This window comes from Caretta caretta, chromosome 18 (assembly GCF_965140235.1).
Source record: "Caretta caretta isolate rCarCar2 chromosome 18, rCarCar1.hap1, whole genome shotgun sequence".
In the NCBI taxonomy this organism is placed as follows: Eukaryota; Metazoa; Chordata; order Testudines; family Cheloniidae; genus Caretta; species Caretta caretta.
Window position 1 is genome coordinate 5,553,706 of NC_134223.1, and position 14,429 is coordinate 5,568,134.

General features: G+C 46.1%; 1 protein-coding gene across 5 annotated transcripts in view; it reads left to right on the plus strand.

Moving 5' to 3' along the window:
* The window catches only part of KIF17 (kinesin family member 17), a 35,413-nt gene that overhangs the window by 15,080 nt on the left and 5,904 nt on the right, over positions 1-14,429 (plus strand). For 4 of the 5 annotated variants that reach the window (XM_048825087.2, XM_048825086.2, XM_048825085.2 and 1 more), the window contains exons 5-11: positions 2,139-2,591; positions 3,910-4,010; positions 5,104-5,251; positions 6,075-6,154; positions 6,594-6,718; positions 9,367-9,598; positions 12,375-12,633. In XM_048825087.2, coding sequence (XP_048681044.2) covers positions 2,139-2,591; positions 3,910-4,010; positions 5,104-5,251; positions 6,075-6,154; positions 6,594-6,718; positions 9,367-9,598; positions 12,375-12,633 — 1,398 coding nt within the window. The remainder of the gene's footprint in view (positions 1-2,138; positions 2,592-3,909; positions 4,011-5,103; positions 5,252-6,074; positions 6,155-6,593; positions 6,719-9,366; positions 9,599-12,374; positions 12,634-14,429) is intronic. The other variant, XM_048825084.2, reaches the window with a different exon arrangement.

Genomic DNA, 14,429 nt, shown 5'->3' on the forward strand with positions numbered 1-14,429 from the left:
CTCAGGGGGAGAGCTGTAAATTGGTTGCTTCAGAGGCAAAGGGGCAGAATCCTTTTAGGAAGGTCAGGCTCCTCACCCAGGCTCAGGGGGCTGAGCTGAATCCCAATCTGGGGAGTTTTCTTGTTTTCTGCTTCTATTCCCCATTGTCCATTGAGGAAGAGCAGACATTGACAGTGCCCATCTCTCCTCCTGCTGAGTCATTTCACCAGCTTCTAGGCAGTAAGACCTGAACCTTGGAGAGTGTTTGCAGCCCCTCTTGGGATGCCAGGAACCCACATGGTGACGTCTTGATAGGGTTTATTTCCCTGGTGAGGGGAAACAAACTTATATCTGTGCACCACAGGCAGCCCTATGAGCATCACCATACACTGAGGTAGCTTTGATTCAGGCCTAGAGAGAAGCCGTAGGCTGGAAATTGAACTAAATATCGCTTCCAGGCTTCCTGAATCCCCCAAGCCTTTCACTGTAGTCCAATGTCAAGGTTCCTTCCCCACTCTGAACGCTAGGGTGCAGATGTGGGGACCTGCATGAAAAACCTCCTAAGCTTCTCTTTTCCAGCTTAGGTCAAAACTTCCCCAAGGTACAAAATATTCCACCCTTTGTCCTTGGATTGGCTGCTACCACCACCAAACAAATACTGGTTACTGGGGAAGAGCTGTTTGGACACATCTTTCCCCCCAAATTACTTCCCAAAACCTTGCACCCCACTTTCTGGACAAGGTTTGGTAAAAAGCCTCACCAATTTGCCTAGGTGACTACAGACCCAGACCCTTGGATCTTAAGAACAATGAACAATCCTCCCAACACTTGCACCCCCCCTTTCCAGGAAAATGTTGGATAAAAAGCCTCACCAATTTGCATAGGTGACCACAGACCCAAACCCTTGGATCTGAGAACAATGAAAAAGCATTCAGTTTTCTTACAAGAAGACTTTTAATAGAAATAGAAGTAAACAGAAATAAAGAAATCCCCCCTGTAAAATCAGGATGGTAGATACCTTACAGGGTAATTAGATTCAAAACATAGAGAACCCCTCTAGGCAAAACCTTAAGTTACAAAAAAGATACACAGACAGAAATAGTTATTCTATTCAGCACAATTCTTTTCTCAGCCATTTAAAGAAATCATAATCTAACACATACCTAGCTAGATTACTTACTAAAGGTTCTAAGACTCCATTCCTGGTCTATCCCCGGCAGAAACCAGCATATAGACAGACACACAGACCCTTTGTTTCTCTCCCTCCTCCCAGCTTTTGAAAGTATCTTGTCTCCTCATTGGTCATTTTGGTCAGGTGCCAGCGAGGTTACCTTTAGCTTCTTAACCCTTTACAGGTGAGAGGAGCTTTCCCCTGGCCAGGAGGGATTTCAAAGGGGTTTACCCGTCCCTTTATATTTATGACATGAGGGGAAACAAACTTGTATCTGTGCACCACAGGCAGCCCTATGAGCATCACCATACACTGAGGTAGCTTTGATTCAGGCCTAGAGAGAAGCCGTAGGCTGGAAATTGAACTAAATATCGCTTCCAGGCTTCCTGAATCCCCCAAGCCTTTCACTGTAGTCCAATTGAACTGATCCTCCTCTCTGGCCATTCACATCCTCTGCTGCTTGTACTGCCATGTGTTTCTTCCGGCCTTGCTGAATTCCTACCCTATGGACTCTTGACTCTCATTTCCATTCTCCCATATCTCCACCCCTTTCATTTCTCTCTCTCTGCCTGGCAGTTATAATTTAACTCCATGAAACATCATGCAGGACATAGTTTGTATGAAATAACCTATACAAGGTAAGGGTCTGATCCTGCAAGGTGCTGAGTACCCTCATCTTCCCCTGAAGCCTATGGGAGTTGAGAGTGCTCATGGGATCTGAACCTAAATCAGCTCAAGAAGTTTTGCTGGGTATTCTGGGAACCAAGGCCCTGATTCAGCAAAATAGGTAAGCACAAGATTTCAATGGGACTTACGCCTGTGTTTGAAGTTATGAATGTGTATATGTGCTCTGCTGAATTGGGGCCTATGTACATACAAAGTCTGTGGCTCAAATTGAAATGCGATGCCTAAGGGCAAGAGGCCTGGTCCTTGTCTGGTGAAGTTGCTTCTTCTTAAAAGAACCCGATCTCACATTGTTTTCTTGCAGATGAGAGAGGGCAGGAGCACCTGAGGGCTGCAAAACTCAACCTGGTGGATCTGGCTGGAAGCGAGAGGCAGTCCAAAACTGGAGCCACAGGGGAGCGTCTCAAAGAGGCCACCAAAATTAACCTCTCTCTCTCAGCTCTGGGCAATGTCATCTCAGCCCTGGTAGATGGCAGGTGCAAACACATCCCCTATCGAGACTCAAAGCTGACCCGGTTGCTGCAGGACTCCCTCGGGGGAAACACCAAGACCCTCATGGTGGCCTGCCTGTCTCCTGCTGATAACAACTACGATGAGAGCCTCAGCACTTTGCGCTACGCCAACCGGGCAAAGAACATCAAGAACAAGCCCCGTATCAATGAGGATCCCAAAGATGCCCTGCTGAGGGAGTATCAGGACGAGATCAGGAAGCTGAAGGCCGTTTTGGCTGAACAGATGAACACAAATAACTTGTCAGGTATGATGCCCTTGAACTGCTCCAGAGTTGCTTTATCACTGGCCAGAAAATTACACCTTAAATATATATAGTGCATATTGGCACTTCTCCCCAACCTCCCTCCTACCTATTGGGGAAGGCTCTCTTCAGCCCAACACCAGCAGTTTTGGCCTTCAAGTTAGGTGGGAGGGTAAGGGTTAGGATGGGAGCAGTCTGTTTTCAGATGCGGGGAGACTTTAGGGAGGGGAGTAGCCTCTATTACCCATCCTCCATACTCCTGGATAGCAGCAGCCTATCATGTAGGGGCTAAGACTCTATGGCATTCCCTAGCCAGAAGCAGCCTTCAAGAGAGCAGGCAATCTCCATGCCCCCTTTGCCTCCCTACTGTTGATCCTCCCCCGGGGCCTGAGGTTATGTTAGATGGCCACATTAAGTGGCCTCATTTCCTTTGCTATCACATGGGTACTCCTGCCTTTTCTCTCTGAGGATAAGTAAGAGAAAGAAGCTGCATAGGGGCTATGAAGCTTGAGAACCACAAGTTCACAAGATCACTGCTCCATTCAACCAGACATCTTGCCTACATCCCTGTAGCTTTAGGTTGGGGTTAAGAGGCAGCGTTCTCCAGCAGTTAGAGCAGAGGACTAGGCATCAGGACTCTTAGGTTCTGTTCTCAGCTCTGATGCTAATTCTCTATCTGACCTAGGGCAAGCTGCATAACATGTGTGTCTCAATATCCCCATCTGTAAAATGGGGGTGAGAATGATCCACCTCCCTGAGTGAATAGCTAGATGAAAACCAGGGACAGGAAGACTCCAATTAGCACTGTATTCCAAGCATCTCTCACTCTTGCATTTACTGGCATAGCCCTTTCACATCACTGCATACCTGTACTGCTTTCAGAAATGTGATCCAGTGTCCAGGGAACGATGCCTTTCTGTGTTGAAGGGTTTAGAGTGGCCTACGTTGTAAACTATTTCCCACTGCTAGTCTGGCCATAGGCAAAGATCATACCATTGTAGCCCTCAGTTACATCCTGGAAAATAATAGCAAGAACCTATCTAGACTAGACTAGACTAGAATTATCTTCAGCCTTTTACATACCTGGAACCAAGCTGTTTAAAACTCTGTCCTTCCACCCAGCAATGACCGTCTCTCAGGTGCGGCCCCAGCACAGAGCATTCTCTATCAGCATGCACTGTATCATATTAGCACAATTTAAAGTAATGTCTAGGCTGACCCATTCCTTATCATCTGTTAGCCTCTTTCTGTTGGTTAGTTGCCAAATGATCTGTGGACAATCCTCTGTTGTATGTGTGAGTAATATTTCTCCTTTCCTTAGCAGGTCAGTTACCTGCTGAGACTGCTCACCTGGAAGTGAAGCCAGCTCTCCTACCTGAACCCCAGCCAGATGTCGAGGCAGAGAAGCAGCTGATCAGAGAAGTAAGCCAGGGAGCGTGACCCCCAAGTTGTTTCCTGCTGGGGGTTGTCCACTTCTGTAATCCTCAGCACAACTGTAGCGCAAGGGGGAACTGTGTGATCTTCTTGGTACACCTCTGCCCATGCACCTCAATCTTTGGTCTTGTACTGTAGACAAAACCTGTGTTGTTGGAGACCCTGTTACAATAGCACTCTTTCCCAACATTGTTCCATTTTGCTTTGGAGATGAGATGGAACTGGGTTCCCAGCATGGGTCATTTTGCATTATAGAAGTGCCTTAGCTTTCAGCACTTCCTGCTATTCCAGTGTGGAATCTCCTGTCAGCAAGGGGTTCAGCGAATCTGATCTGACCAACTATTGGGCCAAATTCTGAGCCTCCTACTTGCTCCTTACTTAGACTAAACTCCCAATGACTTCAGTGCTGCTGGTTGCTTAGGTGATTGTTAATGAGATATAGAACCTTTTGGTTCCGTTGGTGGCTCTAATTTGGCCATATTGGGAGGGACAAAAATTTGTTCCAATCTGATAGCATTTGAGATGTGGTTAGTATGACACAAAGCTGCTTCATTTGTCCCAAAAAGTCATAATGACCAATTTCAAATACACAGAAGCTTAAATTCTAGATTTCCTATGAACCAACACTTATCTAATGTGGAAAATTCCTATTTAATTACAATTTTGGATTTGTCCAAGCTTGTCTGTGTGGGTCAAGATTCACAGAATCCACCATCAGAAAGGATCAGAAAATTCAGAGAGAGCTCAGAGGTGAAAGTGCTAGGGGGAGTGAACTCCCCTCTCATTCTTAAAGGAGATCCCTCCAAGGCAGGGTTGAGGCATGCTGGCATCCTTGTTGCATCAGCTATTCCTGTCTTGTGGAGAAATGGAGAATTGCAGCCTCCAGGGCTGTCAGCCAATCACCTTTGAGCAGCCGCTGTGTTCATTTAAAACGTAGAATGGAAAATGGCTGTGAATACAGCTCTGTATTTAGTATATTGCTAGGGAAGTGACGAGCAGCCCAGAATGGGTGGGGATTGTCAGGAGTAGACCACTGGTATGTGCCATGCCAGGCTGTCCACAGTGCCCTTGTGCCTTTCAGGAGTATGAGGCGAAGCTGGCCCAGCTGAAGGCAGATTATGAAGCCGAGCAAGAGTCCCGCGCCCGACTTCAGGAGGACATCAATACCATGCGGACTTCCTACAACCTCAAGCTGTCCACTCTGGAGGAAAACCTCAGGAAAGAAGCAGGTGGGAACGGGGAAGATCTAGAGAAGTGCTAGCTTTTGGGGGAACCATAGAGCAGGGAGGATGTAGACCTGGGGACTAGCAACTGCAGACAAAAGAACTTTTTAGCTTGGCCCACAACAGCACTTAGTTTGAATAAAAGATTTGAACTGCAGAGATGACAGGTCCCATCATACATTGCTGTACCTTAAGCCAGTTGGCTTGGCACAAGCAACACTTCTATGCACAATATGAAGGTGGTAGCTTCAAACTTCTCCATTATATGTGAATTAGGTGTGCCCCTTCAATGCCTGGTGAGTAGCCAATATGGCCTGTCGACTTGGCAAAGTTTGGGGATTCCTGAGACAATTGTGACTTGCTGCCAGCCATGCTATAGTATTATCCTTATTTGTTTTGCAGTGTTGCCTAGGAGCCAGTTGAGCTAGTTACTGAACAAACGCAGACCAGAAAGATGGTCTGTGCCCCAAAGAGCTGATAATCTATAGTAGTTCTATGACCTGTGTTGTCAAGAGTTTGGCTCAGACATTTTCTAACACAAAATGGTGATTTTTCTTTGAACGTAAACCCCCACCCTCAGAGACAGACTGAGCATTCTCATGTGAACCTCCAAAGTTTTACCATCCATTGTGAAAACTACTGTATTCATGCAGGATGCTCTCTGTGTCACTCTGATTTTCCCCAAACAGGGTGGGGTGGCAATTGGCAGCTGTTTTGCTCACAAACACGTGGTCGGTGCAAATTTTGGGTGATATTTTCATAGAGTGATGCTCTAGTGGTGCAGAGCTTGTAGCTAATAGTTCTGGGTATTTTTTCTTGTATTTTCCAGATGCTGTCCTGAGGGTTGAAACCCTCCCTGACCCTGGCCCTGTTGTCGCCATCACAGAAACAGAACAGGTGTCCACCCAGGTACCCATCAGGCTAATGCTCCTTATCAGACAAATGGAACAAATCTAGCTGCCTGTCCCCTGTGTCTGTGAGGTTCATGGATACTCATCAAAGAGCGTATTTATCTAGCTACAGTGCAGCTGCTTCTGGGGTGGAATGTGGCAGCTGTTTAAGAGTGCACAGCAACACTACTAGGAAATTAAATGAAAAAGAATCCCACAGCCAATTGAAAATGCAAGGAAAATTTAGATTTCCCAATGCCAAAACTTCACTCCAAGCAGTACCATATCCCTAAGGGTAATGTGACAATTTTGGTGGCTTGTGCTGCAGGGGGAAGCAGCAAAATGACATTCCTTACTCTTTGCTCCATGAGAGAGACAGCTTCCTGCTTCATCGTGTCTCCTAGTACACATGCTGCATCTTTTCAGAACAGCTGTCTTTAGTTGCCTTTTGCCCTCAGGACACAGCAGAGCCTCAGATAGCCCAGTACGTTGGGAGTCTGACCAGAGAGAGTCCTGGAGCAGAAGTGGGCATTGCTGCTGAGGAGCTTCCAGTGGCTGTGGACCAGCAGCAAGTGCTTGCCAGGTCAGTAACTGTGCCTCTGATCCAGCAGAATGCCTTCTGTGCATTGCATGTGACATACACGGACAGAACAACCAGACTATTGCACTGTATTATTATTATTAAGCTCGGACAGTGTGCTTACTGTGTACAAAACAGAAGATGTGTCTCTTGCCCACAAGGAAGTTCCAGTTTTGTTCAGACACAAAGAGCCAGCAGATCTGGCATTAGATGTTGCCAAAATACAGAAATTATAAGAGTGAAATACTGGGGAACAGGCCATCTGAGGAGATTGCAAATGGGACAGCAAGTGTTTTGCTTCTGGGTTACCAGATCACATGCTGCCTAACTCAGCTTTCTTGGGGCTTTTGGTAGGCCTATCTTTGAACTGATGCATTTCCATCTACTTGCTGTTGGTAAGGTTTGGAACTAAACAGACCACGGAGACAACTCCTTTATCAACCCCAGAGGGGGTTTCTCCAGGACATTGGAGCCCCGGTGGTGGGGTGAGGTGTAGAGGAATCTCGCCTTGTTGCTGCCCATGGTGTAGCTGGATAAATGAGACTTTCCTCTTTAGGGCTCTCAGTCTGCTGTGAAAAACTCACCTTGAAAAATACATTGGTTGTTGTTATTGTAAGATATTTGCCCCCAAAATGGTGAAAATGAAATCAGCTGTTCTTGCAAGAATCACATCTGAACGAGAACTGGCAAATCGGTCCCTTCTGGCTTGGATCTGCTGTGGAACGAGATTCAGAGCCTTGAACCCAAACTTGACCCTTGGAGTATGAAGAGCTTCAGATTCAAGGTTCAACTTTTGGCCCATCTTGAATCCAAACTAGTTTCCGGACGGCACAGTTGTTACTCTACCCTGGAGAGGGCCTGTCTGGAAAGTCCCTTTAACCAGAATGACAGTGCATTGAAACAGTATGGGACTTGCTGTCTGTTCCTCAGTAGTGGAGTTTCATTATATCCTGATTCACTCTTCATGGGTTCCACTGGTTTTTGAGGCAATTGTGTGCCCCTATATTAAACTCTAAAGTGTTGAATGCTGCTTCATTCTGAAAATGGCCTTGTACTGTAACTGCTTCTCCAGAAGGTTTCCCAAGGGCTTCTCTGCTGCACATTTTCCTGCTGGGCATCGCTTAGGCTCAAACAGGCTATTAAAATATACAAGGTAGTGCAATTTGTAAATTATAAGCTATTCGCCTGTTCGGCTGAGACAGCTCCAAAGAAACTATTCTGATTGATTGTGTCAAATCTCAACACTCCCTTGCAGAACTTAGTTTGCTTAACACACAAGGAAAAGAAACTCACTCCTACAATAACATTGTTAAACATCAGAGTTCTTTGCATATCAGGCAAGGCAGGGTTCCTTGGAGATGGGATTTTCAAAGCCTCTTTGGATAGACTTCACAGTTCAGGATGTCTGCAGACTTTCTACTACTGTTTAGCAAAGCAGGATTCAATTGTGCATTAAACAAAAGCTGCTGAGGGCTAAACTGTTTCATATCAAACCCAAGCAATTGAGACAGGAGGTCCAGTGGAGCAGAAAGAGCCAGTTTCCTCTTGAGGAAACCTGAGTTCTTTAGGAATGGGTTTGCATGCTCTGATAGAAGAAAAGACAGTTAAGAAGATAGTATCATCGCAGGTCATGTCTACTCTGGCATTCTCTCCTTACTGGCCCCCAGTGGCCAACATCTGATATAGCAGCATCAGTGCAAACCCCAGTGTAGAAAAAGTGAATGGCTGTAAGTACAGCTTACGCCATGTTCAACCAGGGATAAACTCCACCAGTGTGAATAGTGACTTAGAGCAGTTTACCCTCTCTACACCAGCGTAATTACATGAGGGGCTGGCAACCAATGTCTGAAATCCTCAGCATAGGCAAGGGATTGTAGAAAAAATATTAACATTCCCAAGGGGGCTATCACCTTAAATGATCTGTTGGAGGGTTGTTAGGGGAACAGGTTTTTTTCCTCCTGTGCACAAAATATTCAGTAATTCAGTGCAGGTACATATTCCCTCATGATGCACGGGCATCAATTTGTTGTGTGATTCACAGAAGGGCATTTGTCTTATCGTCATGGCAGATATTTCCCTGCCTTTCAGGAGCTTCACTATTGACCTGAGGTCAGCAAGAGACCAAGCCTTTGATGTGGCAGCCCCTGCATATGGAAATTGCTCCCTTTACTACATCTGCCTCATTCCATCCACTGAAAATAAATTACAAATGATTTTCGGATAGTCTGTATCCTAATGTCAGCCCCTGCTGTATCAGTCTTGGGGCTAAACAGCAGGTTTCAAAACAAAGATTAAGGATCAGGATGTTCATTTTAAAAAAATCTCTTTTACTTCATAAATACAGGGCCATAAATGTCAAGATTTCTAGATATACCTGATGGTGAATACATTCAGGATATGTGTAAAGATACATACACTGAGCTCATGCTTTGGTGAACATCACGACACAAAGTAAATCTTAAAACAGAGGCTCCCGATCATCACTCACCTCTTAGGTCAACAAATCTGAATACTCACTTCAACAGAAATCATTGTCTGTTTATTGTATCTTTTAAAATGTCTCCAGGAAGTTGCCATGGAAGTGTATTATTTGCATATGTGCCAGTGTTCCTTTATGCTAAAGATCTAAGAAATGTGTCCAACTCTTCTAGGCTGCACTTGCTGGAACAACAGGTGGTTGGAGGAGAACAGGCCAAAAACAAGGACCTGAAGGAAAAGCACAAATGCCGGAAAAAATATGCAGATGAACGGAAGAAGCAGCTGGTGGCAGCTCTGCAGAAAATTGATGAGGACAGCAGTGACTGGGTCCTGCTCAATGTCTATGACTCCATCCAAGAGGAAGTGCGAGCCAAGAGCAAGCTGCTGGAGAAGATGCAGAAGAAGGTAACTCCTAAGAAGCAATTAACTCTTGTATAGAGTTAAGATTTGGGGAGCATCCATGAGATTACTCTTGGAGGTGCCCCTTACTCTTATCCCCCTATCCCCTCATCCGCCTTTCCTTCTTCACCTTCATCCTTTTGTTATCGTAATGAGACACTCCAGTCAGCATCTTTCTGGAATGACTCTGGCATCTCCGTGTCTCTCAAACTGATCCTAGGTAACTGACAAGACACGTTAGACAGGGATTTTGATTATTTTAGCCCCTTGATAATCTTAAATATTAAATTATCCTCGCTCACATCAAAGCCTCACAATTTCTAAAAATAAGAATAAGATTTTTTGCTTGGGGGGAGCCCAAAATTGCCACTATTTTATTCCACCTCAACATAACACAAAATAGAAGCTGTAAATCAAATGGCCTACTTTTGATAGCTATATATGACATGCTTTGAGCCAGCCTGGATAGAACGACAGACAGAGATTCAGGAGACCTGAATTCTCTACTTGGCTCTGCTGTTGACTCATATGGGCAAGTTGTTCCCCCATCTATAACTGAGAACAAAGATTTTCACTCACCTTTGTAAAGATCTTTTGAGAGCTGCAGAGGAAAGTGCTATCCAGGAGTTAAGAGTTACTACGATTTGTACAGTTACTCACACATATCTATAACATGGGCAGAGTGGGCAGGACTTGGGATCATTGAGAATGGTCATGGTGAGTGTTTGCCCATCTCCAGCTTTGTCCTGCTTTGACCTGCAACCTGACTAATAAATTGGCTGTGTGTGCGCGTGTGTGTGAAAGAGAGAGAGAGAGCTCATTATTCTCTCTAGTGGCACAGCTTCTTACATTCTCACAGCTGAAGTGGAACCGGCACATGCTTTTGATGCTGAAGGAATTAGGTATCTGTCTTCATTTGACTGTGGTTCATTATAGCTATGAATCAGAAGACATATAAGCAGTACGAATTGCACCCAAAAATCATTGTAAATGCAAAATTGTGCCCATCAAAGTGAGGCCATTCTGAAAATCAGACCCTCTGACAACATGCAGCTTTAAAGATACAGTGCTTAACTACCAAAGGGCCTCCAAAAACATGTGTGCACGCAGGCCCGCTGACAGCAATTCCAGGCCTCAGGGCAGAACAGTTAATGGGCATGCACGCACAAGCTGCGCCTGCATGGACACGGTCCACCTGACATTTCGGCGGTGCTGCGCCTGTGCTGGCTGGTGCCCAGTGACCTGCTGGCTGCACTGCTGGTGCCCAGCGAGCTGCCGGATCCGCTGCTGGGCGCGCTCTTCCGGCACGGTCAGGGTTTCCACATGCCTGCCCGGTAGGGTTGTCAACTGTCTAATCGTGCAAACCCAAAGACCCTTGCCCCGCCCTCTGCCCCTTCCCTGAGACCATGCCCATGCCATGCCCCTTATCCAAAGCCCCGCCCCCTGCACCATCCCCCCTCCCTCCGTCGTTCACTCTCCCCTACCCTCACACAGTTCCACCAGGCTGGGGACAGCAGTTGGGGTGCTGGAGGGGGTATGGGGTGCAGGCTCTGGAAGGGAGTTTGGATGCAGGGTGCAGACTCCAGGCTGAGGCAGGAGGTTGGGGTGCAGGAGATCCGGGGGTCAGCTGCTTACCTCCGGCGGCTTCCGAAAGTGACCGGCACACCCCTCTGGCAGTGGCTTCTAGGCAGGGGGCCAAGGGGTTTTCCCGCACCGCTGCCCACAGGCACCGCCCCTGCAGCTCCCACTAGCCACAGTTCCCGGCCAATGGGACCTGCGGAGTCGGCACTCAGGGTGGGGGCAAGGCGTGAAGACCTCCTCCCCAGGGGCTGCAGGGACGTACTGGCCGTTTCTGGTAGCGGTGTGGAGGGTGGGCAGGAAGCCTGCCTCAGCCCCTCTGCACTGCCGGCAGCAGCCGGGGACCCACGGGCCCTTTTAAATCGCCTGGGCCCCTGGGCAGTTGACCCCTTTGCCTCACGCTCTTGGTGGGCCTGTGTGCACATGCAGGCCAATGTCTACACATGTAAGGCCCTGTTTTGCATATGCATTTTGGAAGCCCTGTGGGAATGTACCACTGAGTTGGAAGCTCCTAAATACGTGGAGATATCACAGGAATACAGAACTTTCAAGACTGGAACAGACCCAAGGTCCATCTAGTCCAGTAACCTGTCTACAATAGGGGCCAACACCAGATACTTCAGGGGAAGGGGCAATAAACTCTGGAGTAGACAGACGTGGAAGAATCTGACCCTAGAGGAGTTCATCCTAATCTCTAATAGTTAGTCAGAGATTTGCTTGAAACTTGAAGCCTGAGGTTTTACATCTTTTCCCATTTTTTTAGTAAATGCTAGTGTGATTCTGAATATTCTTGTTGTCCCTATAAGTTCCAGCTCCTCATAGCAAAATTCAGTGTTATTTATTCCCACAACTTCATTTGGCAGTGAGTTCCACATTCTAATTCCACATTGTGTGAAGAAGAGTTTCCTTTTACCAGTTTTGAATTTGCCACCTTTCAGTTTCATTGAATGTCCTCTTGTTATTGGGTTATGAGGCAGAGAGAATAGAAGTTCACAGTCCACTTTCTCTGAACCATTCATATACAGGGTGATCGTACCCTCTCTTTATTAGTCTCCTCTCTAAAGTAAACAGTCCAAATCTTTTCAAACTCTCCTCATATCTATCTTCCTTCTTCATATCTTCCCCCTAATCATTCTTGTTGTGCCACTCATCTAGAGTTTTCTCTGTTCTCATCACAATTAACCCTTTCCTTTTGGTGACCTAGCTGCAAGCTGCCGAGACTGAAATCAAAGACTTACAGTCAGAGTTTGAGTTAGAGAAGATCGATTATCTTGCCACCATCCGCCGGCAGGAGCGGGACTGCTTGCTCTTTCAGCAGCTTCTGGATCAGGTGCAGCCCCTCATACGGCGTGACTGTAACTATAGCAACCTAGATAAGATCAGATGTGAGTCCATCTGGGATGAGGACAGCAGCTGCTGGAAACTCCCAGAGCTTGTCATTCAAAAAACCAGCCTCCCTGCAGGTAAGAAAGGTATCTGCATTGTCCTCCATCCACGCAGCTTATCTCTGCTCACTAGCATGGCCATGTGTATCGCATATGGATAGTATTTGCTTATAAAACCTTGGTTTGGCTCACTTGTACAGAATAGACTGTTATCTTTCTGTGGGAGCCTGGATGACAATCTAGCTAAATGAGGACAAAAGCATCTCTTCCTGGAACTTCCTATTTATTTTGAACGAGATGTCACTGATTTGAGTAATAGTATGGAATCTTGTGTTAAACCACACAACAGTATAACCCGTATCTGATTAAATATCATAAGCGTCTCTGGGCCTTTAGTGGAGAGTGAACTGGTAACTGGTGCTTAACATAAAAATGTTGCCCTTCTCCCCATTCTTTTCCTTCAAGGACCTTGAAGCACTTTATGAGATTAATGAATTAGGCTTCACAAACCCTCATCAGGTAGGTATTCTTAGACTGGTTTTAAAAGGGGGGAAACTGAGGCACAGAAGGAGGACATGACTTTCCAATGTGCCATCATGAGTCTGTAGTAGAGTGTCAAGTATCAGGGGGTATCTGAAGAAGTGGTGTTTTACCCACGAAAGCTTATGCCCAAATAAATCTGTTAGTCTTTAAGGTGTCACTAGACTCTTTGTTGTTTTGGTACTAGAGTGGGTGCTGGAACCCAGGATCCCTGATCCCCAGTCCTGTGCTTTTTATTTCATTCCCTTCTGTGTATTAGCTGCCTTAGCCCAAGAGGTGAACCATTTTCCCTACAAGGTTGAAATATTCACTGCACAGACCTGCAGACCCCACATGTAGTTGCACTATGGTATGTAACCTGTCATTTAAATCAGCTTCTGTGCCCAATGACTGGAGGATAGCTAATGTGATGCCAACTTTTAAAAAAGGCTCCAGAGGCGATCCTGGAAATTACAGGCCGATAAACCTAATTTCAGTACTGGGCAAATTGGCTGAAACAATAGTAAAGAACAGAATTATCAGACACATAGATGAACGTGATCTGATGGGGAAGAGTCAACATGTTTTTTGTAAAGGGGGTCAATAAGCATGTGGACAAGGGTGATTCAGTGGATACAGTGTACTTAGATTTTCAGAAAGCCCTCTTTCTGAAAATGTAAGTACACTGGTCCCTCACCAAATAATAATAAGGTGAGTAATAAAAAATAAGGTCCCTCACCAAAGGCTCTTAAGCAATGTAAGTTGTCATGGGATAAGAGGGAAGGTCCTCTCGTGGATAGGGCCCTACCAAATTCATGGTCCATTTTGGTCAATTTCACGGTCATAGGATTTTAAAAATCATAAATTTCATTATTTCAGCTATTTAAATCTGAGATTTCACAGTGTTGTATTTGTAGGGGTCCTGACCCAAAAAGGAGTTGTGGTGGGGTCGCAAGGTTAATGTAGTGGGGATTGCGTTAGTGCTACCCTTACTTCTGTGCTTCTGCTGCTGGTGGCACTGCCTTCAGAGCTGGAGAGCAGGGGCTGCTGGCCAGAAGCCCAGCTCTGAAGGCAGAGCCACCGCCAGCAGCAGCACAGAAGTAAGGATGGCCTGATATGGTGTTCGCAAAAAGAAAAGGAGTACTTGTGGCACCTTAGAGACTAACCAATTTATTTGAGCATGAGCTTTCGTGAGCTACAGCTCACTTCATCAGATGTTTACCGTGGAAACTGCAGCAGACTTTATATACACACAGAGAATATGAAACAATACCTCCTCCCATCCCACTGTCCTGCTGGTAATAGCTTATCTAAAGTGATCAACAGGTGGGCCATTTCCAGCACAAATCCAGGTT